Source organism: Pempheris klunzingeri, chromosome 7, assembly GCF_042242105.1.
Source record: "Pempheris klunzingeri isolate RE-2024b chromosome 7, fPemKlu1.hap1, whole genome shotgun sequence".
Taxonomy (NCBI): Eukaryota; Metazoa; Chordata; class Actinopteri; order Acropomatiformes; family Pempheridae; genus Pempheris; species Pempheris klunzingeri.
The window spans coordinates 9,054,682-9,080,002 of record NC_092018.1 but is presented as its reverse complement, the minus strand read 5'-3'; the positions used below and the strand labels follow the sequence as shown (position 1 = coordinate 9,080,002).

At 40.8% G+C, this 25,321-nt stretch overlaps 1 protein-coding gene across 1 annotated transcript in view; it reads left to right on the top strand.

Moving 5' to 3' along the window:
- The window catches only part of fbxl17 (F-box and leucine-rich repeat protein 17), a 205,606-nt gene that overhangs the window by 165,957 nt on the left and 14,328 nt on the right, over positions 1 to 25,321 (top strand). Inside the window, exon 10 of the mRNA XM_070833634.1 lies at positions 21,061 to 21,203. Coding sequence (XP_070689735.1) covers positions 21,061 to 21,203 — 143 coding nt within the window. The remainder of the gene's footprint in view (positions 1 to 21,060; positions 21,204 to 25,321) is intronic.

The window sequence follows — 25,321 nt, the reverse complement described above, 5'->3', positions numbered from 1 at the left end:
CAGTATGACAGCATGTGATGTTGATGAAAATAGGGGCTAGAAAATCCTGACATCAAGACAATGGTTTTCTGCTGCTGTGATATGGAGGGAGAGAGAAAGAACCCAAGTTGGCCAGATTCTAGACAGCAGCATAGTGGAGATTTGAAATAAACAGAGGCTGGGCTGGGAGGGTTTTATATGACAAGTTACAGTAGCAGCACAGCGCCAGGGCCTCATGCTTTTACGATGGAGTCACAGCTTTCAATGAGCCAGTCCATTTTTCACAGGGACGAATTGCTCCTGACAGTCCAATGGCTAGGCCAACATTTCGCAAAATGTAAAAGGTCTGGCGCAAATGAGGTCTGACCTTATCAATAGCCTGGACCCATCCATCTAAAGGCAGACCCCCTGTCGCCTCGTGCAACAAGGTTGCTTACATCCCCCCCCCCCCCCCCCCCCCCTTCACTGCTGCCTTCCATCTCTGAATTGCTCACTCGCTGCTGTAAGGCTCACTGTGCCTATGCACATTCTCTGTATCTGTGGCAAATGGCCCTTTCTGTCTTGAATCGGTCTCCATCTTGTTGTTTGTTTATCCAGCCGTCACTTGCAATATCTCAGACACTACTCACTGGATTTTGATCAAACGTGGCGGAATGATGCATGTCTCCACTTTAATCTGGCAGTTTCACAATTATTGCTGAAAACGAGGGTGTGGACCATATTATTATTATGTCCACAGGTAGCAAGCAGTATCTTAAGAGCACTTTGTCTAACTTGTGACAAAAATTTTGGGAATAAATACCTCTTACCCGTGACATTTTCAAATTTGCTCAGCAGACTGAGCAAGCCCTGTGTTATCCTGTTAAAAACATTTAAGAATTATAATTCAAAATTTGGTTTTTGCAGGCTTAATCAGTCTTCAATCATGGCCATCCTGGTCTTACTTGGCTAACTTGTCTTTCACTGTATTTGTCCTGTTAATGTCAGCCCTGCTTTTTGTCCCTCATTTCATTTAATCATTCTTTTCCTCCTTTCTTTTTCACCATCATTTCTTCCACAGTGGTCCTGTGTGATCTACTTTAACATCACATCCATCATGCACAATCACATTGGAGCGTGGCAGTACTTACACCTGTGAGCATGCAAGCGCACGTATACTGTAAATGTTCTATGTGTGTGTGCGTGTGTGTTTGCAGGAGGTGCTCTGCATTCTTGATGAATTATGCATGATAGTCTGGGGACAAACAACAATGGTATCTGGATCTCTTTGTAGCTAGATACTGAAGCATAAAAGTCACTGCATTATATTGCCATTAATAAAACCAGCTCAGAAACACTGTAATGAGCCAGGTCATTGTAGAGGCAATATCTTTGAAAAGATGAAAAACAAAACAGGACAAAACTAAAGGATCTAAAGATCAAGTTTTGAAGCCTCAAATAAGCCACTGAGGTTATTGAGTAACAATAAAGCTCCTGACCAACTCTTTATGAAATAGCATTTTATGTAAACACGTTAAATGACATTGAATGGCACTTTTTTATGGGGAAATATTTAACACAGTATTTGTGACGTTACTGGCCAGGAAATTCAGATGTTGGATGGAAATTACAAGAAGGGGATATCGTGAGCAAAATGTAGCTTTTTAACTGTTGAGCTAATAAAGATGAATTTTTTTTCAAATTACAGTTGACAAGAGGGTTGTAGGGGAACATTTTTTATTCTTGGGTTCTCTTACACTGTTCTGTATCAAGAGTCTGAGACGATAGATGCATTCCAGCAGTTGTTTTATGACAGTGTTGGAATTTAAGGTTTTGTTGTATCCAACAATTTCCTACATTTCCCAGATTGTCTGTAGACAACGCCCCCTCCCCCATACATACTCACTTTTCCACCACTGATAACTTATTTAAGCTTTATTAACTCAAATTTCTTATATTATAGAATTGTTTAAGGGAATCAAGTAAAGTTCTTACAAATAATGCCATGGTTGTGACAGAGCAATAGGTCCTCCAGATGTGTTGACAGTGGAAATGACCCACTGTGAAATGAACTTGCTCCATGTCCATATATGCTGTAGTCAGCACTGTTGGTATGTTGTAGCAGTAACTGTATGCTGAACAGAACAGAACTGAACTGAGCTGAGCTTGGCTGGGACTTTCGGCCCTCCCAGAGGAAAGCCAACCAGCTCACACAGTCAGATCTGCACCAACTAGAGGAGACACTTTGGACAAGTTAAACAGTGATAAATCTGCATGTCAGTATGATTTAAACCACGGCCGCTATTTTCTGTCGACGTTGTGTCATATTGCCGCCCCCGCAGGGCTCATATTGTCCGCCACTTGGCGCTTTAAGAAGCAAGGGATGATGAAAGAGTGAGAGGTAAGTGTGACAGGCTTAACTCGTAGAAGAAAAAGAACAAGCTTTGATTAATTGCAGTGGAGGTGATTGTGAAGGGAGATGCTGAGGGTGAACAGGTTCTTCAGTAGGTGTGTATGTGTAGGTGGTATTAGCTGTTGGCACCCTTGTGTTTGTGTTTATATGCGAGCAAGTATCAGCTGTGAGAGTGTACATGTATAAACAACATGTGGGTGGAGGCGTCAATGAAAAGAATAGATAATAGCTATATTCAGTCTTTGTGCTGCTTCTACCAAAATATATCAACGACAAGCATCAAGACTTTACCTTTACAATTTTGAAACATTTCACGAATTCAAAGAGATTAATCTAGTAGTTCAAAATAATACTCTATATAATATGGTTTCTTCTTTAAATATGCTACATCTATGTTACGGAAAAAGCAGAACTCAACCTGGAGTGTGTCAAGTGTTGGTGATTTTTTCACCAAAAGAATCATCAAAATCCCCAAATGAAAGCAAGAGCAGTAATATCCTGCATCATTTTCCTGTCTTCATACCTTCCAGTAAGCCCGTAACATGCTTACATCGACTGTCAAGTGTGTCCCACAATGTGTAACATGGGGTCACACCAGGAAGATATCACAGTAAGTTAATGTCCTAATATTGCATTACATTACATTAATTTGGCGGAACCAAATGCAGCCTACCTGCATAACTATGATGACCTTAAGGAGGAACAAAATCGTACTGCAGTAATACAGGGTGGTTATACTCTTGTGTCACTCCATTGCATATGAAACATAAAAGGGACTTGTGCAGTCTCGGTAATTGTAGTCATGCTAATGCTAACTGGTGCAGCAGTTAGTGGCAGTCTTGCACAGACAAAACTAGCAACTTCATTCAATTGAGAGTTGATTTTCAGTTGACAGCCAGTTAGTGTCTCAAGAATAAAATCACTTTGTAAAAATTCTCTAATTTTTCCACTCCTACTCTGAAGCAAAAAACATCAACAGTAACTAAAGAATAAGAACAGAAAGACATTACGAGAGGGCAGCATGCTGATTGGAGATTGAGCGAGATTTCAGCACAGCAAACAACAGCAAAATATTTCTCCTGTGTGTTGGAGCTCAGAGACATGATGCTGCTAAATGGGAACAGACCTTTTAAATATCTGCAACTCTAGTTTGACGGATGATTCAACCTTACCTCAAACCTTACCAAAACTTCCTATGTATGAGCAATGCAACTCCAGATGGGTAGAAAACATTGTTTTACTAAATAATCCACTTCCCACTCCCATATTTCAGCAGGCTAATGTGGGCCATTAGCGTACATGCAGGATAATTGGCCATTATGTTCTATTGAGCAGCAGTCCATCCAACATGGTCCAGAGTGCACATTCCATTAGCTAAGCTTTTTTTTCTGAGCTTCAGGACTCAAAAGAGTTAAGAGTAGTTAATTGGAGGGTGGGAGTAGTGAGCAAGGTTGTATTCATTAAATACAAGATTTATCTCCTTTATAATTTACAAAATGTTTGGGGTTAGACCATCAAATTCAGTGGTGCATTGTCTGACTATATGTGTACTGCTTGTTGTATCACCAGCTAAACTATAGAGGTGCTTTAGAAGCATGGGGCAGATTTCAGTATAAAAAGGACAAAAGACTGATGGAAGTAGTTGAAACAAGCTCAAAGACCTTTTGCATTTGGTTTTTAAAGGTTTGTGTGTACATGCTGGGTGCCTACAATTTGTCTACAACTTTCATTTTTTTGTTGGTTGCACAAATTTCTTAGTGAGGTATTGTAGTTGTGTAGGTAGCTGTTTTTTTGTTTCTTTTATCCACAGGCACAGAAACACATTTCACACATACTGTACACACGAGTGGTCTCTAAATCATTCATGGGTATGGAAGATTTGCCTCTCCTCTGTTTCTCCATAATAAATGAAGGGTTTGATCAGCTGCTTGGATCAATACGTTGCACACTCTCACAGTTTGTAGCTACTTGACACCTAACCTCCAAATGTTCTCATATATTTAACATGTAGCTGTTCATTCTTGCCTGTTGGGATCTCCTCAGGGGCAAATGGAGGTTACACTGTGCCTGTGGAACTGAGATTTTGGTCTACTGTGCATTTACATACAGTGTTTTGGGACAAAAAGCTGCCGCCATGTATTCATTATGTGTTGTTTGTGCAGTTTTTCTAATTCAGAACATAATAATAATAATAACAATAGTTGTTTTTCCACCGCAGATGCAGGTTAAGCTTTCAAGGGAAAGGGAAATAAAGTGCATACTACATTCTGAAGTGTAGTGTAGCATTGAAAAGAATGGTTGTCTAATACAATAGACTGCTTTGTCCCCACCTCTTGCCTGAAGTGGCTATAAAATACAGTGATGGGCCTCTTTTTCCTCACCTGACCCCTACCTCAGTAAAATATGCGCTAAATAATAGCTTTTCTTTCTCACAAAATAATGTGCTCTTATGAGAGAGAGGGGGTTGGGGAGTGTGTTTGAGTGTGTTAGTGACACAGAAAGAAGTTGGGGGGGGGGGGGTGAAGTCTGGGTTCATTTGAACTTCACCTCCACATTTAATTCCATTAATTGATAGCAAAAGTAGATGTACATATAACGTGTTGTCCGATTTCATTTTAGAAGAAAAAATTTGCCAAAATCTCTCAAGTGAAGTGAGGATACTTTTAAGTCCCTTTATAATGCATTTGATGATTTAAAGCACCAAACATGGCTTTTTGGTTACTGTAATAGACCTACTGGTCACTTTATCCAGCACATGTACATCTACTCAAATGCATATCGCCAAACTAACCTAGTGAATGAAGTTCAAGGGGCACTCTAATTTTTTTAAGATAATTAAAAGTAATATAATTTGTCATCTTTGAAACTTTGTTCATTTCAAACGAAATTAGAAGGCACTGATCTGGTAACCTGATGGCCAAGATCTTAGGGTTTCTTCATACTATACCACATTTATCTGGTCACATCTCATCCTTAATCACGTTTCTTTGCCTGTTAAAGATAATCAAACAAATACAAGGAAGACAAGGATGAAACCTTTTACAATTTTCTCTGCTCACAGATGTTTTAATATGATGGGGACAATGAGGCATGAAAGCACAGTGTACTAGTTTTAAACGTTGGTAACAACTCTTTTAAGTGTAGTGTACCTGCAGAGAATGTATCATATTTCAAGAAAAAGTTATTGGAGATTGATGATCAATAAAAAGATGGAATGACAGACAAAGGAAGACAGAGGTGCAGAGGAGGAGACGTTCCTTCCCACAGTAGAATCTTTGTGAGTTTTCTGAGGTCAATTTTCTCTCTTTCTGTACTTTTCACTCTGTCTTCAAAACGCTTCCCGGACCACAGTTACTCTATTCTTTTCTCCTGTTAACCCTCCTCCATTCCTGAGGTAGTTCGAGGACATGCCTTACTAGGCAGAATTAGTACACTTTCTGAAAAGTGTGGCGGAGGCAGATGCCTAAATGGCCGCCCACTGTTGGCAAGCAGGTAGAATAGCAATGGATTGTGGGGGGTCTTAGACGAAAAGCTTCAGTTTTCTGTGTTCACAGTGCTGACTGTTTTTTCTGGCTCCCAGGCAGAGGGAATCGGTGTGAGACACAAGCTATTGCTAATTGAACGCAGAGCCCGACTCGCTAACATGAATGATTGTCTCACACCCAACCATAAATCCTTCCTCTGTTACTCCTGAGGTGCAAATGGAACTCCACTCTCCACCCTCAGCCATCTTCACTCTCATCTATAATGATTGTGTACTGCTTTTCTTGTGCTATTTTTGTAAGTTATATAGACAGCAGACAGAGTTTGGAGGAAACTCTTACTTTCTACATATACTGTATATTTTTGCGAAGGCCATTTTAAGTGCCAGGTGTCATTACATTCTTAATAACCGTACATTTTGTTGTTGTTTGGTGTGTCAGTTACAGCCTGAAATCAGCTAGCAGATCTGACAGTAAAAATTACAAAATGTGCTTTGGGGGATTATTTCTTTGTGGAGACGGACATTTCCTTCTGATTGGCAGTAAGCTGAGCATGCCACGCTGCTCATGTATAATGTAGTAACAGACGAAACCTAATACCTGAACCTAAAACCAAAGACTTCATGTTAACTGTGACGGAATAGCTAGAGTGGGTAATTTTAAAGTCTGTGGAAGACTTGAAAAATAAAAAGCAGCAGATGGCTTTTCCTAAAAGTAGGCTGCAACCAACAATGCTTTCTGTGTGTTGATAACCCCTGAGCATAATGTGAATGACAGCAGGAACTTGCCACAAACTTGAAAAAGAACTCAAAAGAAGCCAACATCACCATATAAAGGTGGGGTAAAAGAAGCAGCAAGCACTAGAGGGCACTCTCCATCTCCCTACCCCTCAGTATTGCTCTCTGTTGCACACACACACACACACACACACACTCTCACACTCTCTCACACGCCCTCATGCACACAGAGAACATGCTGAACATTCAAATATGAAAGTCAAAATGAGATGTTCTCACAGCTACTAGGAGACAATCAATTTGAATTGTATTAATCAGTGCTTGCACTCAGGCCCTCTCTAGTTCACTATTCAATTACAACTGTTACATCTCATCCCATTCTCTCTCTTTCCCTCCTCCTCCCTTTCTCTCCTCCACTCTCATTCTGTCCGGATCTATATCTCTGTCTCTTACTGTAGCCACTATCTATATTAATATTTCCCCATTGTTTTTTTTCCTGCAGCAGCATAGATGATAGATTTTAACCTAATGAAAAGCACTTCTGTTGAGATTGAAAAGCTCCTTAAACACATCAAGCCTTTTGTCTTCCTCTCCTGTTTCACTCCCTCGCGCTCTTCTCTTCCCTGCCTTATCACCCCCCCTGTCGTCACCCCATTTTCTTTCTTGACATTTATGCTGCACCCTGTATGAATCCTGCTACTCCCAAACACTTCTTCTCTGCAGTCCTTTCTTACATGTCTCCCGTTCTCTTCCCCCCTCTTCTTATGCTAAATGGGCTGCATTACTGTAATGAGCTGGTAATTTATGGAAGAGGAGTTCAGGACTTGTATCATTTGCCCACTAGTGTTTGGCCAAGCTCACCCACTCCCACTGGAAAACACATGCATACACTCCCAGAGCCAAGCTCACATAGACACCCCACAAAAGTAAGTAGGGACACACGCAAACACTGTGAGAAGTGCAGAAGTGCACGTGATGACACAATGGAGGAACACCTTGTGTTCACCGGTTATTCTCAGTCAGCATACACTGTACCCACAGTAGCTGACACCCACATCCCATTACAATTATATACTCGCATTGCAAAAATGGAAAGAAAAACTTTTTTTTTTCTTAATTATGTGAGGAAAAGCAATGGTTTTGAGTGCTGTATCCAGCTGCACTGATCAAAATTGAACGATACCTCTGCTGTCTGCCGGTGGCGTCACACAGACAACACGAAAATGTGTTTAAAACCAAAACAAATGACCCACCTGAAGGATGATTTTATTAAGTAGACAAAATCTAGGCGAGCATTTTGCTTACAAATTAAGAATAAAAAGTTTCTTTGAATTTAAAAGTTATAAACTGAAGTTCATGTGTATGATAAATATGTTTGTTAAGGTGACAGACTTTGCTTTGCAATTTGTGCTAAATTCTTTATTAGATTCCACATGTACATATATTAGAAAATGGAAATGCATCGAAACATTACCCTTAGGAGGCAAGAGACCTGAAAAACCTGAACTTGTTTACTTTATGCTGCCACTGAGCTCTTCGTTTCAGCAGGGAGAGCAGTTTTCATAAATGTCCCTCTTTGGTTCCCAGGCACAGGTTACAGCCATTGCTACACAGGGTAATTGTCATTGTGGGATGTCTTTCTGTTGGAGTTGTGTAACTCAATAGCCTGCAGTTGAAAGTCACTTAGACACGAACATCCAAAGAGAAGGAGACCTGTTTAGACCACAGGGAGGAAGAGGGGGAGGGAAACAATAGAGGAAGAACAAAAATGAAATGTTCATGAAGGGAGTTTGGAGTTTGGATCAAAGATGGAGTAAAACAAGTTGAAGCAAACAGTGGGAGAGGTTTTTCTCTGGCCTGGCTCGTAATCTGAGTGGAAGATTAAAGTGAATGTGAAAGGTCAACATCGCATGCCTCTGACATTATAAATAATGTGTATGTGCTTGTTTGAATTGTACACTATACCCAATGCACATGGATGGCCTCCCACGGGGATGTTAAACACCATGGCGACAGGCGCTGACCCTAGTCGTAAAGAGGTTAAAGGTCAACAGAGCTACTGAGGGACTGACAGTGACCCTGAACACAGGAACATCCTTTAGAGAGGATCAGGAGAAGGAGAAGACAGAGTGGGGGAAGGGAAAGAGGATGAGGGTAAAGCAAACATTAGGGTTAGACAGGAAGAAAAAGGGGCAGAAGTAAGAGAGGAAGGGGGTTACGGGATGAGATAAAGGAGGATAGGCTTGCCGACATATTGTTAGAGAAAGCAATGAAAGCCACATTGGCAGAAATATGGGCCCTGGTCTGTTTGTTGAGGCAGTATTTCATTTAAAAAGGTTTTCCCAAACAAGATTCTTGGCTGTTTGTATATAAGCTAAATTAAAATACCCTTGTTGCAGTTGTCAGTGGGGTCCTAAAATTTTCAGGCACATTTTGAAGTATTATGGCAGATGAAATATTATAATGCAAAACAAACTCATCTATTGCTTGAATTCTACATATAATGAAAAATATGAGAGGGAAAATAGTTTCCCAAAGCACTGTTTCCCTTGATACATTTGGACAAATAAAGCTTTAAAGAAGAACTCTCTTGAAGTTTCAAGTGTTTAGCCGCTCATTTGGTCTGCTGTGTACTTCTCTCTGGCACTGAATATGAAGTTACCTCCTGGAAAGAAGTGCTTTGTATTTTTATGAGACATTCTGACTACACTGCGGTACAAAAACAAGGTTCTTAAACTGTCATTTTGCATTTAAGAGCACTTATCAATTTCATAGACGCAGTCAAAGCAGCAGTCTCAAGTAAGACATGAGTTATTCTGTGTGCGTCTGAAATGAGCCTTGGGAAAGGTTAGCCATAAACTGCAAAAGGTGTTTGATCTATAGCCAGGTATTGATCAAAAACACTGTCTAAGCTCATGAAAATGTACATGTGTGTACGTGTGCGCGTCAGTGCACTTTGGTTGAGAGTGTGCAGTGTATACAGTAATGGCACTTGACGTGTGATTTGAGTTACGGCCAGGTATCGATCAGAAAACATCACAGGAGCTTTAAACTTTGCTAAAGAGCTTTTGGTGAGACCTCCCTAAGTGCTGTTACAGACTCATGAGCCATTAGGAGTTTGTGTAAAAGAGACCAAAGCGGGACAAACAGAGAATGATAAGACAGAGAAACAGCATGTAGAATCTCAGAAGTTTTCTTTTCAGACACAAATGCCATTTTTAATGGTGGTGCAACTTTTCTCTGAAGTTCTTTGTCATTGTTTTAAACATACGACTGCAAGTATTTCTTTTTTCATTCTGAACTCTGTAAACCCTGCTTAATGTTCAGCATTGTGATTGTTTTAAATTGATACTCTCCAATGCTGATTTATGTTCTCCCAAATACCACTGTTTTAAGATCTTTAACTAACTTCCATATTGAGATCTTTGGCTTATCTTTATTTGATGTTCCTGTTCCAATATTATCAAATCAGTGTTTAATGTAGATGATCTTTATTTGAGCAGACCATCTTTTTTTTTTTTTACCTTTTGACCTCAATATTTCATTCTGGTCACATGTCATCTTGCCCACTCAGAAAACAGAGACTTTCTTGTCATGTCTTCATCCATCTTTTCTTGTCTTTTTCCCCAAAGTTTGAATTCCCAGGACCAATGCAGCCTTTAAATTTCAGTTAACATGGGCACAATGGAAATGTCACAGTAATTATGAACTTCAAATTAAAGAACAGTCTCTATTAATGATGCACTTTTTTTGTTTCTGTCTAATAAGAGCTGAGACAAGAATCAGTTTGCTGAAATGCAGGAAGGACTTACTTTACATGGCATGTTCAGTTTATTGTTGCTATTTCCTTTAACACATACATGACAACATTTTAACTAGTCCCAGTGCTGGTCACACTATACATTTCTGTCCAAAATGTCAAGGTTACATTGTCTGTTGTTATTCTTAGTTTTAAGATCAGGGAAGAAATGGGCATAACTTTCCTTAGCTGGGTCTGCCTGTCATTAACGGTCTACTAACCTAATTGTTGCGAAACTAATTGGTATTGGGTCATTTGTTTTAGGGTTGTTTCAAGGGGTTAAGTAGACCCCTAATTCACACTCAGGCGAAACCACACACAGACACACACTGTCTTGTGATCACAACGATTTGGAGGGTTTTGTCAGGGGCAGTGGAAGAGGAAGTGTGTGTCTTGTTAATGATTCCCGCTGGGTTAAAGCGGACAGAGTGGACTATTAAAGACTCAAGATAAGGCATGGAAACAGACTTAGTGGCACTTGGAACGCTGACTGTGTGTATTAGACAAAGTCAGAGGGCTATTTTTAGGAGGAAAGGGTAAAAAAAACAAAAGTCTGTGCATTGCAAATGACTAAAATGTAAAGAAAAAAACTGTACAGTGTGACCATATTCCCGTCTGTCAGTGTTGGTAATATTCTCTGACCTGAGAATAGAGTTGTGCTGCTAATCATCTAATTACTCAGTGTGGGTAAACAGCTCACTACTTTGTTTTGTTTATGAAAATAACAAAACTAATTCCTATTCACAGTGATCACAGGCACAAACAAAGCATTGTTTCTATTCTAAGGCCATGGTTTTCCTCTTCCCATCACAAAATTAAGAAAACAGCTGAGATCTCAGCTACAATGCTCTTTTAACATGCAGACAAGTTCAAATAGTATTAAGATTGGCAGAGAATGCCATGGTGCGTTAACCTGTACTCTGTCTAAGCAGTTTGTAAGAACAGCCAGTTTTTTCCTTTTGGATCTTAATAAGCGTGATGTAAGAGAGGCCCATTTCTGGGCTCTGGATCCAATAGTAGCGTGTAATTACCTTTAAGACCTGCTCCCTATGCTAAAGGATTAACCGTAATCCATAACCAAAGCCATAACTATTGCTACGCTACATTAATTCCAGTCAGACGCATGCAACATGCAGTTCAGTGACTAGGATGCCGTCTGTCTTCATCTTCGTCCTCTTTCTTCCTCTCCACTTCCTCTCTGCTCTGCTGCCACCTTCTCATTTGAAACTGAAGTTGTTAAGCTTTATGCCCCTCCATCTGTGATGTTAGAATTGGAGAGTAGTTTTCCTGTTGTACACAATCCAAGAGAGAGAGAGAGAGGGAGAGAAAGAGAGAGAGAGAGAGAGAAAGAAAAGGTAGGGAGGATTAATATCCACAAAGGACAGGTGCATAGGAGCAGAGGTGCTGTTGGTTTGAAATAGAGCTTAATATCCTACTTTTACTGCTGATGGCAAACCTCAGTTTGTGTGTGTGTGTGTGTGTGGAAAACACACTATTTCCACAAAGATTAGACACGTACACACAGAAAATTACTTATACATCTTTGAGTATGTTATTATTAGCATTTAATGGGCCCTTTTATAGGATTTTTTCTGTGTTCATATTCCTGTACATCAGAGCTTCCTGGCTAATTGTATTAAAATCAAGATTTTGATTCTTAGCTCTATGCAATCTCATTCTTACATGACCATAATTCTTCTCCCTTTTCATAAGTAGGGTGATCTTTTTGATAATCAAAGCACTCCCAGTTTCTCCCTGAACTGTGTCGACAAAACGACATAAATCCACATCACAGGCTGAACTATGCACAAATATACTTGGACTGAACGGTGGAAAAAAATAAGTCGGAATCTAAAAAACCCTTTTGTAGAACATTAAATTTTCCCATTTTCGTTGTGACAAAAATGTTGTACCTCTACTGAAAAAAAGGGTCCCTTTGTGTTGTGTGGAACATATTTGGCTTCAAAGACAATAATGACGGTAGGGTGGTATAACAGCACAAATTTCCACAATTACCTCAAACATCCCTGGTAAACCTTGATGTACTTTAATTTGTCCACAATACTCTTTCCCAGGAATGTGCTGTTCACACACATTCACTCTTGGAAGCTGCTCAGACTCAACTGGAGTCTGAGCAGAGAATGGATTGGCATGCAGTCTGATGCATTTCAGTCTTTAATACAAGTGCACTGTAAACAACCAAACAACCAAATTTGTACTCACAAATACATTATGTGAGAGACAAATAAAGAGTGTACTAGGGATTATCTAGTTACACAAAAACCCCAAACAGGTGTAGTGTGCAGATCTGTAATGTATAGAGCCATGATATTGTGGAATAAGTTACCACCTTTGATCATTGTTTCACCCAGTAAGAAAAGTTTTAAAATACTACAAAAAGCACATTCACATAACCCCAAGGTTAATTACCCGACCTGAACGACTACAATGCAGTTTCACGTAGTGTGATTTTTTTTTTTATTACCTGATTTAGACTTGTCTTAAACATTAAACCAGTCTTTTTACAGGTGTTGTCTTGTTCTGCATCCCTTTAGTGTGTGTGGACCTCAGAAAGAGTAGCTGCTACCCTAGTGTCAGCTAATGGGGATTAAATAAAGAATCTCTTGTCCACTGAGCAGGAAAGTGGTTACGGGCCTTGCAGAAGTGGCACTGAGGGAAGGGCAAACGCTGCTCTCTCACTTTCTCCACTCAGATTTATTCTTTCAACCTAGTGACAACCAGCAACCAAAAGCCATCTTCTCTAACCTGCCGTACTCCACTGCCCCCACTCTTAAGAGAAAATCAGACCAGAGTTCCTAATAAGTAAATGTTTATGCAGCATCAATCCTGTTGCCAGCCATCCATATTGAGCAATTCAGCAAAACACGGGATTATATTCAGCAACAACATTTTTCGACATCCTGTGCCAATCCTTTTCCCCCTTGCTACACATAGGCCGTGATCCGGCCTGTTTTGGCATTGAATGTTGACATTGGACGGAAATCATGAGGTGCCCGAATAATCCAATATGGACATATGGATACTAGGCTGCCAAAACTGTGCAGCCCTGATATCCTGATATACTTATAATAATAAATGGCTGGATTATTTATAATGCTTAAGAGTATTTAAATTTAAATTCTCTTTTAATTGAGCAAATTTTATGTATGTTCAAACTGAGTGAGTCCTTATGAATAATGACCTGTTAAGCGTCCTGTTGACCTGTGCATATGTGTGTGAATCGGTGACGAGTGCTTGTTCTCGGTGGTGAAGGAAATCCTGTTGTAGGTCACCTCTGTGATAGCTCCATCTCTCCTTATCACCCCTTCGCTCTGTCTATCTGTCCTTGCCCATCACTCTTCCTCTATCTCCCCCTCTCTCGCTGTCACTCACTCACCTTTCCAGTCTTTTCCCCTTCCAAACTTCACATCCCCTCCACAAGGTTATCGCACATCAACCACTAAAACAGTCTGTGTGTGTATGTGTGCGTTTAAGTGTAGACGCTATTTTCTAGACGCTAGACCACCATATAAACCATCAAAGTCACTTTTTTCGTTGTACTGTCTCTACACTGTCTCTACATCACCGCTTAAACATTTCAGGGTCTGCTGATTGCCTCTGTTTTTCTCTCTCTCACACACACACACACACACACACACACACACACACAAACCCAAAAAGCACATACAAGAACACACAATGGTGTGTGTCAGCTGGTTTGCATCAGATCAGAGTTTGATTGGGAAAATGCACATGTCCTTAGTGGTCACACACACAAGAAGCCACACTGCCTTCTCCCTGCCCTCTGGCTAATTAATTTCCCAGATCGAGCATGTCCCACCATAAAGTGCTCTCCCTCCTTCTTGTGTCACTCTCAATCTGTTCCTCCTCTCTCCTGTGTCTCTCTACCAAGCCTGGCTCATTTCAGTTCCCTTGGTTTTTGATTGCGTTCGCCCAAAATGTCAGGGCAAAAAGCGTCACCTCATGGCGCCTCTTCCTCTCTCATTTTCTTCCTCCTCTTTCCTATTCCCTTCCCTGTCTTTCTCCTTATATCTAAATATTTTTTATCTGGCTTGGAAGGTGCAACTGAGCTTTTGTCACATCATGTTCATGTTCATGTCTACAGCCCAGCAGGGTTTTTTCCCCTCTAAATAGACAGATTGTCTGCGTGCCTTCTCCAATTCCCTCTAGTTCTCACACTTTTAATTTGTTAATTCTCTGCTCGCCATGGGCCAAAGCAACAGTCCCTCTCTTCTTCTGCCCCCTCCTGTGCGTGTGTGTTTCAAGTGTTTTATTTGGTATGTTGTTTACAGCATAACTGGCACTCTGTGTGACCCCAGTCATTTTGACTGGGTACTTTGAAGACGAGCATGGTGTGTTAATCAATCAGACTGTGAGGTCAATGAATGGTCAGGTCAGACAGGCATCAAAGGAGTTAAGTGACATCCACATGGTGCCCATTGAGGTCTCCTTACACAGCTTTTACACTCTTGTATGAGGCATGCGTGCTCATGCATGTATATTTACACGCATGTAAACACACTCCTGCAAGAGCGTTTTCCCATTTCTGTCCATGGTGACACACAATAAACAAATCATTTTGACACATGCGCATATGTCTGTAGCACCACTAGTCCTAACCAGTGATAGAAATAGCAACACCAACATCTACCATATAAAGAATGATATAAAAATAGAGCTCTTTAACAATTAAAGTAGGAGAACCAAAGTGTGTGTGTGTGTGTGTGTGTGTGTGTGTGTGTGTGTGTGTGTGTGTGTGTGTGTGTGTGTGTGTGTGTGTGTGTGTGTGTGTGTGTGTGTGTGTGTGTGTGTGTGTGTGTCTGTGTGTGTCTGTGTGTCTGTGTGTCTGTGTGTCTGTGTGTGTATTGGATGCGCTACTACTACAACTACTTATCAGAGTTGAGCTAATAGTGTACACAGGGTCTTATCTGGTGTCTTAATGAACAAATTGAGCTAGTGAGATGTCTTCTGCGGACAGATGCTACGATAGGCCACACAATTTCTACAGCCGTGCACAGTCTCACCGGTCTGGGCTCGCCATCGCAGCAGATTCTACCGCTCATTCAAAAAATCAACCAGAGTTTCAAACATTTGTAGCCATACTGAAACTGCCTTCCTTACGTTCACAGCTGAGATTCAGATTAAAGAACTTAGAGTTTATCAGTATTGACCTATGGAAATAATAAACATTTTAGGACTGTTCTGAGGTGTTTCATACCGAGAAATGTTTAGTCAGTTCGCAGCACATTTATAGGAAGAGACCTCCAGCGGAAAAGAAATGTTGAACACATACAGCGCTCTGTAAAACTAGATGTATAGACCTTGTATTGTGCTCCCCTTTGGGAAGAACATGCAACTATACCTCGAAATTCCATATTGGGTTTTAGTAGACCTATATTTCATGCGTTACATACACATACTGTATATGCTCAGAGACCAGACCTCACGAAGATACACAGCCATCAAAAGTTTTCACTTTTATCCATGCAAAATAAACTTTGATGTGGTTATGGTTAGAAGTAGTTGATATGGAAAAAAATTACAGTACATGTACTTTTTATGGGTGAAAGCCAATTAAGAAACATTTTATGCATAATACAATCAGACAAGGATGTCTGTTTTTGGCTAATCTAACATTTTAAGTACTTGACACATCAAGGGACCTCATCACATTAATACCGGAACTGTATAAAAATCTGATAGCAGTCCTTCTAATTGATTTGCAACATTGACCAAGCAGAGAATATCAAATCAAGAGATATTAAAAGGGATAGAAATCATACTTTGAGTAACTTCTTTTTAAGAGTGTTACAGAAACAGCAGCACTGAAACTAACTCGGCCTCTCTCTTGCAAAAATGGATATCAGTATTCACAAGAGTGTTGTCTAAAATGGGAAGGAAAAAAACTCAGATTGTGGGACCTGCTTAAACATAACTTTTGCATCTCGTGGAACTTCAACAACTTAAAAGGATGAGAAGTGAAAAGAGGTTTTCTTTTGGTTTGGGGCGTACAGCAGCACAGTGGAGAGGGCAAAGCTGAGGCCAAGTTTTTAAACGCAACACAAAGAACCAAGTGAATGTCTTTCACATTAGACATGACAGTTGTGCTCTCTGGAATACATCAGCCTTAATAAGCTGTTTTTTGTTGTCAGTGCCTCCACATGTGTGCACGCACGCACGCACGCACGCACGCACGCGCGCGCTGCATCACAGTAAATCTGCACCATATACCATCACTTCTTTCCTAAGCATTCTGTCTTCATCAGCAGCTAAAATATGGTGTATAGGGTTACAGCAGACAGGCGTGGGGATGGCTTCAGAGCAGGATGATGGCAGTAATGGCACACCATCATTTAAGAGAATGTAATAAGTGAATATCTAATAAGCCTGTAAAAGATGCTTAACCCATGAAGCTCTGAGGTCAGGTATAGAGATAGGAGAGTAAGCTGATTAAGGAAGGTTTCTTCTCACGTTGCGGTCATCACAGGATTGACCAGCTCCTGACCCTGCTGTTAGGAGTGCAGTTACCTTGGCCCAGAACTGCTCCTATGTTTGGATAAATCAGCTATTTATGGTGTTTGATAACAGCTTGTGCCTGATATGGGAAAGTAATAGGTTATGAATCTCTGTCTGGAGATAATGTAGGAGTTAATGGAGCACCAACGATTTAGGGTTTTACTCGGTTATTCACCTTTGCTACAAATTTGTCACCCTTGTTCTTGATTGAAAGCTTTGCGCAGTGGCTTACACTACCATAAAGTTTGATCTGGTTTTGACACAGGAATACCATTCCTAAAGGCACCGAATATTCCACTCTTTATATTGATCTGTTGATTGTTTTTTGATTGATTGACAAGAGGATAGATTGGCCCAAATCCCATGAGATGCTTAAATAAACTGAGGCAGTTGGTTTTGTGATCCCCACCCGTTTCTCGTACGATGACATAGTTTTATCCCCACATGACAGACTTGGTAAAAGACACATGAAATGTGCCATGCTCAAAATGAATGATATCCAGGATTTAAGGTCAATCTCTGTCTCTCTGTGCTTCGTTTCCCACTAAAGGGGAAGTGTGTATAGACACACACACACACACACACACACACACACACACACACACAGCCAGATCCTAAAGCCATTTTCAGGCAGGGCAGCAGAGTGTGCCCTCATTACCGTCTGTGAGTGTGTAGTCACCACTCAGTCACAGCTCCTGCTGCCAGAATGGGATTTTCCCCTCTTTTCTCCTCTGATTCTTCCACCTCTTTTTCACCTTAACTTCTCTTGCATATCGCTTCATCTGTTTCTCAGACGGAAAATCATTATCAGTCAGGAAAGACAATTTCCTGCTTCTATGGTCCCTTATACACTGCCAGTCAAAAGTTTTTGAAAAGCCTATATAGTAACATTTTTGGTTACATATCAAGCAATGTAATTGTCAGTTAATAGCAGTTATCCAAAAAATGATTTGAATAATTTGTTGCACCTGTAGCTGTCAGCATGCTGTTTATCTGACTTACAACTGATGTGATCTTTGAGCAGCAAAGTTAGCATACGTAGACTTCATATCTATACAAAGACTGCAATAAGACAAAGTCAACAGTCAACAGAGGAGGCAAATGTCACCTCACCAAGGTCAAGAGGCACGATAATATACTACAACAAATGAATGATTAACTTGCAGAGAATATGGACATTTTGTATCTGCTGTAATATCATTAGCGCCGTGTAATCTGCTATCAAAACGCATCAAGAAAAAAACCTTTTAAAAAAAACATCTGGCAGATGTTTTCCAAAAAGTAAAAGCACACTTTTTTCTCATTTCTGTGATGCCAAGCTCTGCTTATACTTAATATTTTATATTTTTTCAAGTAAATTTGCAGTTGCATTACTTAAGATTTAACTTGACTAGCAATAAATGTAATTATGCGTGCAAGTATTTAGTCTTTCTCTCAAAGTTTCTCTGTTACGTACCGAGAATTCAATTGCTTTGTATTTTCACGCAAACAAAATTGAATTATGATTATTGTTTTCAGCTTAATGAAATGCCTCTTTACACATTTTTGTATGTACATTTTTATCCGTGCTTCTCCACTATGTTGCAAAACAAAGGCACTGAGGTCCAATCGCACTTTCTGTCTGTGACAAGGAGAACAAAACTGTTCGACTACAGTTAAAAGGTTTCGCAGAAAGCTCTTCTCCTTTGCTGGTAGCCAACGATTTCCTTTTGCCACTGTGAGTAGCTGGAGTTTACAGTCCGCTGATAGAGGATCAAAGGAAGAGGGAGAGAGGCAGAACCCACACAGGGATATTAGACTGTGATGGCAACCAGATGAACTTGTTGATAGAGGACTAAACAAGTCCAAACAGCCTAACACTTGGCTTGTCCTGACAAAGGCTTTATCTGACTCTCCAGTTAACCAACAAGAGAGCTTGACAAAATGATGTTTAGAGTTATTTGCAGTTCTCTTTGCCCTTGCAGCTATCTAAAATGGCCATGTGTTTTCTTTGTAAAGCCTGGACTCTGTAACTCAGTAATTCAGATCAGGAAGGATGTGTGCTTAGGTGAGTGCAGCACAGTAATCAGGAAATGCATGGACAATGTATTCACTTGCACTTCTTATAAATTCACTGTGGTAGGCACCTGTCTGCTTCCATCCTCTCACTTTGTCAGGCTGAAAGAAGTTAAGTTGAAGGGGAAGAAACAGACTGGGAGTTGGTGAAGGGGAAGTAGAGGGAGTTCTGTTGTTTGGTTCAGTTAACTATGACTCTCCTCTTTTATTTGATCTACTTGTTCTTCAGAAAACTCAACAGATCTCTGCAAGGGGGTTGTAACAGCAGCAATATCTGTGTCAGAACATCAGACCAGAGGTCTGAGCCCAGGTAATCGAATTCAGGATCATGTGATTGGACATGACAAGGGGAGTAGGACGGGGAGCCATTCACCCACTTCACGTCTTCCCAGTCTCACACACACTAAAGCACGCTTGCACATGAAAAAACACAAGTGTCTCCATTTTTAGAATACTTTGCCAGGTCAACATGGCTACTCTGTGCGCTGCGCACCCATCTGGTCTGATGGAGCCTCTTCCCCATGGTGCCGTTTTACATGAAACATTCTGTAGCTTCAAAGCCATGTTACTGCCTGTTTAGCTATAATGTCCTATTATACATGGCATCCAAGAGCATGCTGGAGCACAAAAGGAACCACATGTGGAGCGCTCGGAGGGCCCAAAGCTATATATTACATACGTTACATACTGCACACAAGATCGTTCGTGTATGTGTGGAAGAGACTCTACATTACACAGCTCCAGCTGGAGAGGAGAAAAGGGGGTTAAAAACATGCAGTTGATTCAAAAAGCATAAGATTATTCATTTCCCCTCTCCTATGGGAATAAGCTCCCGCTCCACATGTAAGCACACACTTGTATACATGTACACACACACACTTGGACAGCGAGTCTTAGTCAGTGCACAGTAACATCAACAATCTGCTGATTGCATGTCGTAAAATACAGTAATATGTAGAGATATTTTGACAAGTGCTGGTGATTTTCCCCTCCTTCTTGAAGTGGAGACATTTGAGTCTCAAGCTTGTTTGTACAAAAGTTTGAAGTGAAATGGATTTCTGCAAATGAGAAAACAACATCAGGGCTAAGTAACTATTTGAAGGTGCTGTCAAAGGCTTTCTCTGTCTTTACCCTCTTCCTTTCATCTTTCTCTCATCCCTCGCTCCTCCTCCTCCCTTCCCACTCTCATTAGTGATGGCTGTGAGAGAGTGGAGAACAAAGCTCAGGCCCTGCCAATCGATCACCGAGCAGCACTATCAATCGACTGGTGGAGCACAGGTCTCCTCCATCTGCCCAACAATTGACGGGGCAAAGATTGATGAGGAAGATTGTTGTGTGTCTGTGTTTGTTTGTGTGTTAATGCAACAGAGTATATCTTTATTTTAGATAGATTACGGAAGATTTAATCTCATCTTGTTTCTCAGATGCGCCTTTTAATTTGTACTCTGCTGAAAACTAAATTAAGACGGTATCAAATGAACAACAAAGGTATGGTGTGTATTTCTATGTGAAGTTATGTTTGCACACATGCTCTGAGGTGTAACACAGCCCCCAGACACTGACAGATATTTGTTTTGGTGGCTACTCTTTACCCTGGCACTATGTTTCTGCCCTGGCAGTGGTTAACACACACACACACACACACACGCACACAAGTAGAATTAAATCATACACTGGCATAGAGTCACACTTTACCCTGGCACGGTGTCATTGCCTTTCAGTGCTGTGACTCATGCCAACGCTCTAATGGATGAATCCTGTAGCAGTCTGAACAAGCATGGGTGTGTGCGAGATTCATGCATGTGTGTGTTTCAGCGTATTGCCCTGTTTGTGTGTGTCTGTGTGTGTATGTCTGTGTGTATGTTCAAGGTGTTGTGTAAACATTGGAATTATGTGTCACAGCTGGCCAGATGACTTGCCCTGGTTTCATCTCGAATTTCTGTAAGTCTCTGTGGGAGGACGATGCTGCCACATTTGCATGAGAAAGGTTGTCAGACTAACACCTTTTCTTGTTTCTCTCCCTCCCTCCATCACCACCTCCCTGTTCCCCCCTTCTCTGTCTTTCTCCTGTGTCCCCAGCTCTGATAGCCATAGGCCAGTACAGCAGTACCATAGAGACCGTGGATGCCGGCTGGTGTAAGGACATCACAGACCAGGGAGCCACACAGATCGCTCAGAGCAGCAAGTCCCTCCGCTACCTTGGCCTCATGAGATGTGACAAGGTAACAAAGCTCAGCATGTAATGTCTCCTGCTGTTTGATTTCCGCAGCACACTCTGAAAAGCCGCTTCTGGAGATGTTTTTAGATGTAGAAAATCAGATATTTTCTTAATTATCATTATTATTATTGTGTTTTTTGATGTTTACTGCAAAAAAGTTTGGGGAAAATTGCAGTATGAGATTTCTCTTTCAACATATAAAATTAAAGAGCGTCCCTAAAGCTTTTTTTGGCCTTTTATCTGCCTTATATCACAGTGAATCGAATGTCTTTGGGTATTTGGAGTCTTACTCACACAAAATAAGCATTTTGAAGATGTCGCCTCGAACTCTTGGAAATTGCAATGGTCATTGGGACATCTTATAGACTAAACAATAGAGACAAATAATTACCGGATTAATGATAATTATTATTGGTTGCAGTTGTGCTTGATGCTCTGAACGTGTGTATGTTGGTGTGTTTATGGATGCCTCCACACGGCTGGTTGTGCACCTGTTGCTGTGTTAAGTAGAAATGGGCAATTAACAATATTTTTGTCATTTGAAAAAAATTCTTGTATTACTAATAATACATATTAGAATATTAGATATTTAGTTGGCCCACTATGGCCCAATTCTAGTGCACAAGCATAAACACATAGACATAATCAAACACATACTCTTGAACCCACAATACCCCTAGGTAAGGGCAACTGGCCAATTAAAAAGTATCCAGAGGAGAGCATGTGGAGTAGCTAAGCCACAGCCACCTGTGCCCAGTATGTCTATGTGATGCATGTGAGTCAGCCTGTTGGGTGATAACAGACGTCAAGTGACATAATGACCCCTCTCAAACCCACTTTGAGATGCCTCTGGGTCTGAGGGACAGTCTTTCCAAAGTCACCTTTAAACTCTCATTTGGCCTCTTACCCGTCCAATCACTAACCTGATGGATGCACAGTTAGTTGTACTGCCATGGTAACAAATCCACCTACCTCTCCAATGGCTTCAGTGGTGCTGCTACCACACAGATGCATCCACTTAGTGTGGGATCACTCAGTGTGACATGAGTGGGATGAGGGCAGACAAGGAAGGGAAAGTGAACAGCTGGCTTAACCTAGAAACTTTAGCCTGTACTGATATTGTACAGCCTGGTGCCTTGTCCTGTAGTCTGGAACACAACACAGGCCATAATCCCAATGCTGGCGGGCCTCCATATGGCGAGTCTAACAGTATGATTTAATAAGCCTTTTGTTTTCACATTTAGGCAAAATTTTACATTTGGGTTTTGGGCTGAACAAAAAAAAAAAAAAGCCTCTGCTGTGTAGTAAAAATTGCAAGAAGAAGTTGGCAGAGGAGAAAGGGAGGAAGGAGAGATTTTGACTTATGTTCGAGGCCTTTCACCAGGTTGGGAACTCATCATTTTTATTTCTTCATTATAAAATCAGTGATATCTGCGTGTCGCGGCCTCAAGGTTGACCCTATGGATTTCTCTGATAAAAATGCCTACCTGGAGATCGTTAAGTGCGACAAGAGCATCAGTGTATCATATTTATCTATTTATACAGCAATAAAATTAAAACATATGAGGGTTTGTCAGTGACCCCATATGTAAGGTCTCAGTGATGAAGCGGTGTGTTCAATTCACGTTATTGCAGACATGAATGTGTATCTATCATATTTATCTAGGAGTAATAAAGAGTAACTGCATTACATAGCAGGTGATCACTTAGATTCCATTTTCATTTAGTTCCCTTCTGCCTCGCCGACTCAGTGACCTAACAATCGATATCTACAGCCATGCTAATAAAAATCTGTTCTGGAATGACCTACATCTTTACTGGAATAACAATTTTTCTTAGTTTCTCTCCACCGTACGTCTTCATGCTCCTGCCCTCCCAACGAACAAATTCACCGTCCCACTGCCCTTATTTATCCATCCATCTCTCTCTTCAGATGTGGCATTCATACTCGTAATTTAGCCTTGAGGATGGAAAGATACATAATTAGTCTCCCCCTGTTCTGAAAGGGGAATTTGGGGGATGACATAGCTAAATAAAGCTGTAATTGGTGCTATTAGACTTGTAATGGAGTGTGAATCGAGCAGAGTGAAGATTTTGACAGTTTCCAAGGTCGGGTACATTAGCAGCTCTGAATCACAGAATTAATTCGCTGCATGCTTGCCCCCTTCACCCATTTCTCTGTCTTCTCTCTTTTGCATCCTAAAATAGTGTTTGCATTGCAAATGAGCCTGGAGTACTGGTGAGGATTGACTAGGCTTGTGTGGGAAAAAGACCAGCCCACGGCAGCTACTTTCTTTGTTGCTGTTGATGTTGTTGTTGTTTTTTATTATGTCAGGCAGGAGGAGAAAGGGAGTTACAGTAGATAAGGTCAGGTTTCAGCAGGAGACAGAGAGAGGAATAGAGGTAATACGAAGTTCGCTCAGAGGGAAACAAACAAACAGAAATAGGTTGTTATTACCGAGGTCACTGTGAAAATGAGAGCTACAGAGCGAGTTAAAGAGGTAAAAAGGTGAGAGGCATAGACAGACCAGGGGAATTGTGGTTATCTACAAGTCAGCCCAGGGGCAGCAATGACCATGCTCTGCCTTCTCCTCACCTCCCACTCTCCTCCCTTTCCTTCCCTCCATCCTTCAAACCTCCTGCCCCTCCTGCTCTCCTCTCGAGATTTTTCAATCGCCTCAACTAAAGATCAGTGCCTCTATTTTTCTGTTTGACGTTTAATTAGATTATTTACGTATTTTACCTTTAGGTATTTACTGTAGCGAACACTCCTCTCCAAAACAACTTGTAGTTAGGGGCTGTTCGATGTTTCCATCAAGGTCACTTTGACAGGGTAGTTATTGGCTGTTGTCTGATTTGAGCTTGTGACTTTTCTATTGTAGAACTGGCACTTCAACCCTTTGGCCACAATGAGCTTCAATTCTTCTCATCGCTTGAGGAAGTCAAGTGACGTCTAACTTTTTACATAAAAAAATACAGTTTCACAATAATTGTTGCACCAATTTTAGGTGCTTTGACCACTGCTCGGTGAAACAGGTTCCACAACCCTGTGGAACCTGTTTCACAGACCCTGTAAACCATCTTACATGCTGTGTCTCTCAAGTTAATCAATCAGTGTTTTAAAGTACTTTGCAAAATAGTTTTTAGTATTTGCAGTGCATTCAATTTGGTCTTTTTTTTTTTTCTGGTTTGCATTTGACATCTCAGCCTGTAGCAGTGTTGTATCATGCTTTATTTGTGTATCACAGCAGTAAAATCCAGAGGCATGTCCAATTCAATCTCAGGGCAAACTAATCTCATCTCTGCACTTAATGCAGTTCTGGGAAAACGCAGAAGCAGGGGGATAACTCTCAATTCCACAAGGTTCCCACATAATGAAAGTCTTGTGCAAATTACTTAACTTTAGATTTCTCTCAGCCACAGCTTCTTTATGTTGACAAATCCATTTGAATTTTTTTCCACATGCCTCATTTTATTAAATTCTCCATTGTTTAAAATGAAGCTGTGCTTTCCCCATGCATCCGTTTGTCTTTATCTGTCTTCAGCCTAGTGTTGACAGCATGAATGACCAGCATATAAGGTCAGCAGTATTTCTTTGGTGAAGTACATGTTTCTTCTGTGCTGTTACATTGTACAAGAGCTATATTGAAGGTTACATCTAGTGCATTCCAGGCAAAACTACTAAACTGCAGGATGTGTCCTGTATTAGATTTGGTGTTTTCATGATTGAGCTTGATGGATTTTAATTGGTCTAACACTCTGAGGTTGACCCACAGCGATCTTCATTTGTTTAGCTCAATCCCAGGATCTCCACACTTGAGATACAATCTCAATATTTACCCATCAACCAACTCCTGTCCAAGCCAACATTCTGTAGCTAAGGGTGTAATCGACAGTGGCCCCAACCTGAAATCATGTTGCTTTGCGTACCAACCATGTATGTTTGCATTTGGAAAATAAATTGTTATATACACTTGCACACACTGGCCCTCGTTGGCAAGTCATTATTTCTCATGAGAGCTATGTTGATAGTGTTTTGGACATATTGCAAATACCTCAGAGTTAATATTTCCCTTACAAGGGCTTTGCTTGGTTTCCATTCAGGATGTGTATGTTGCAGGA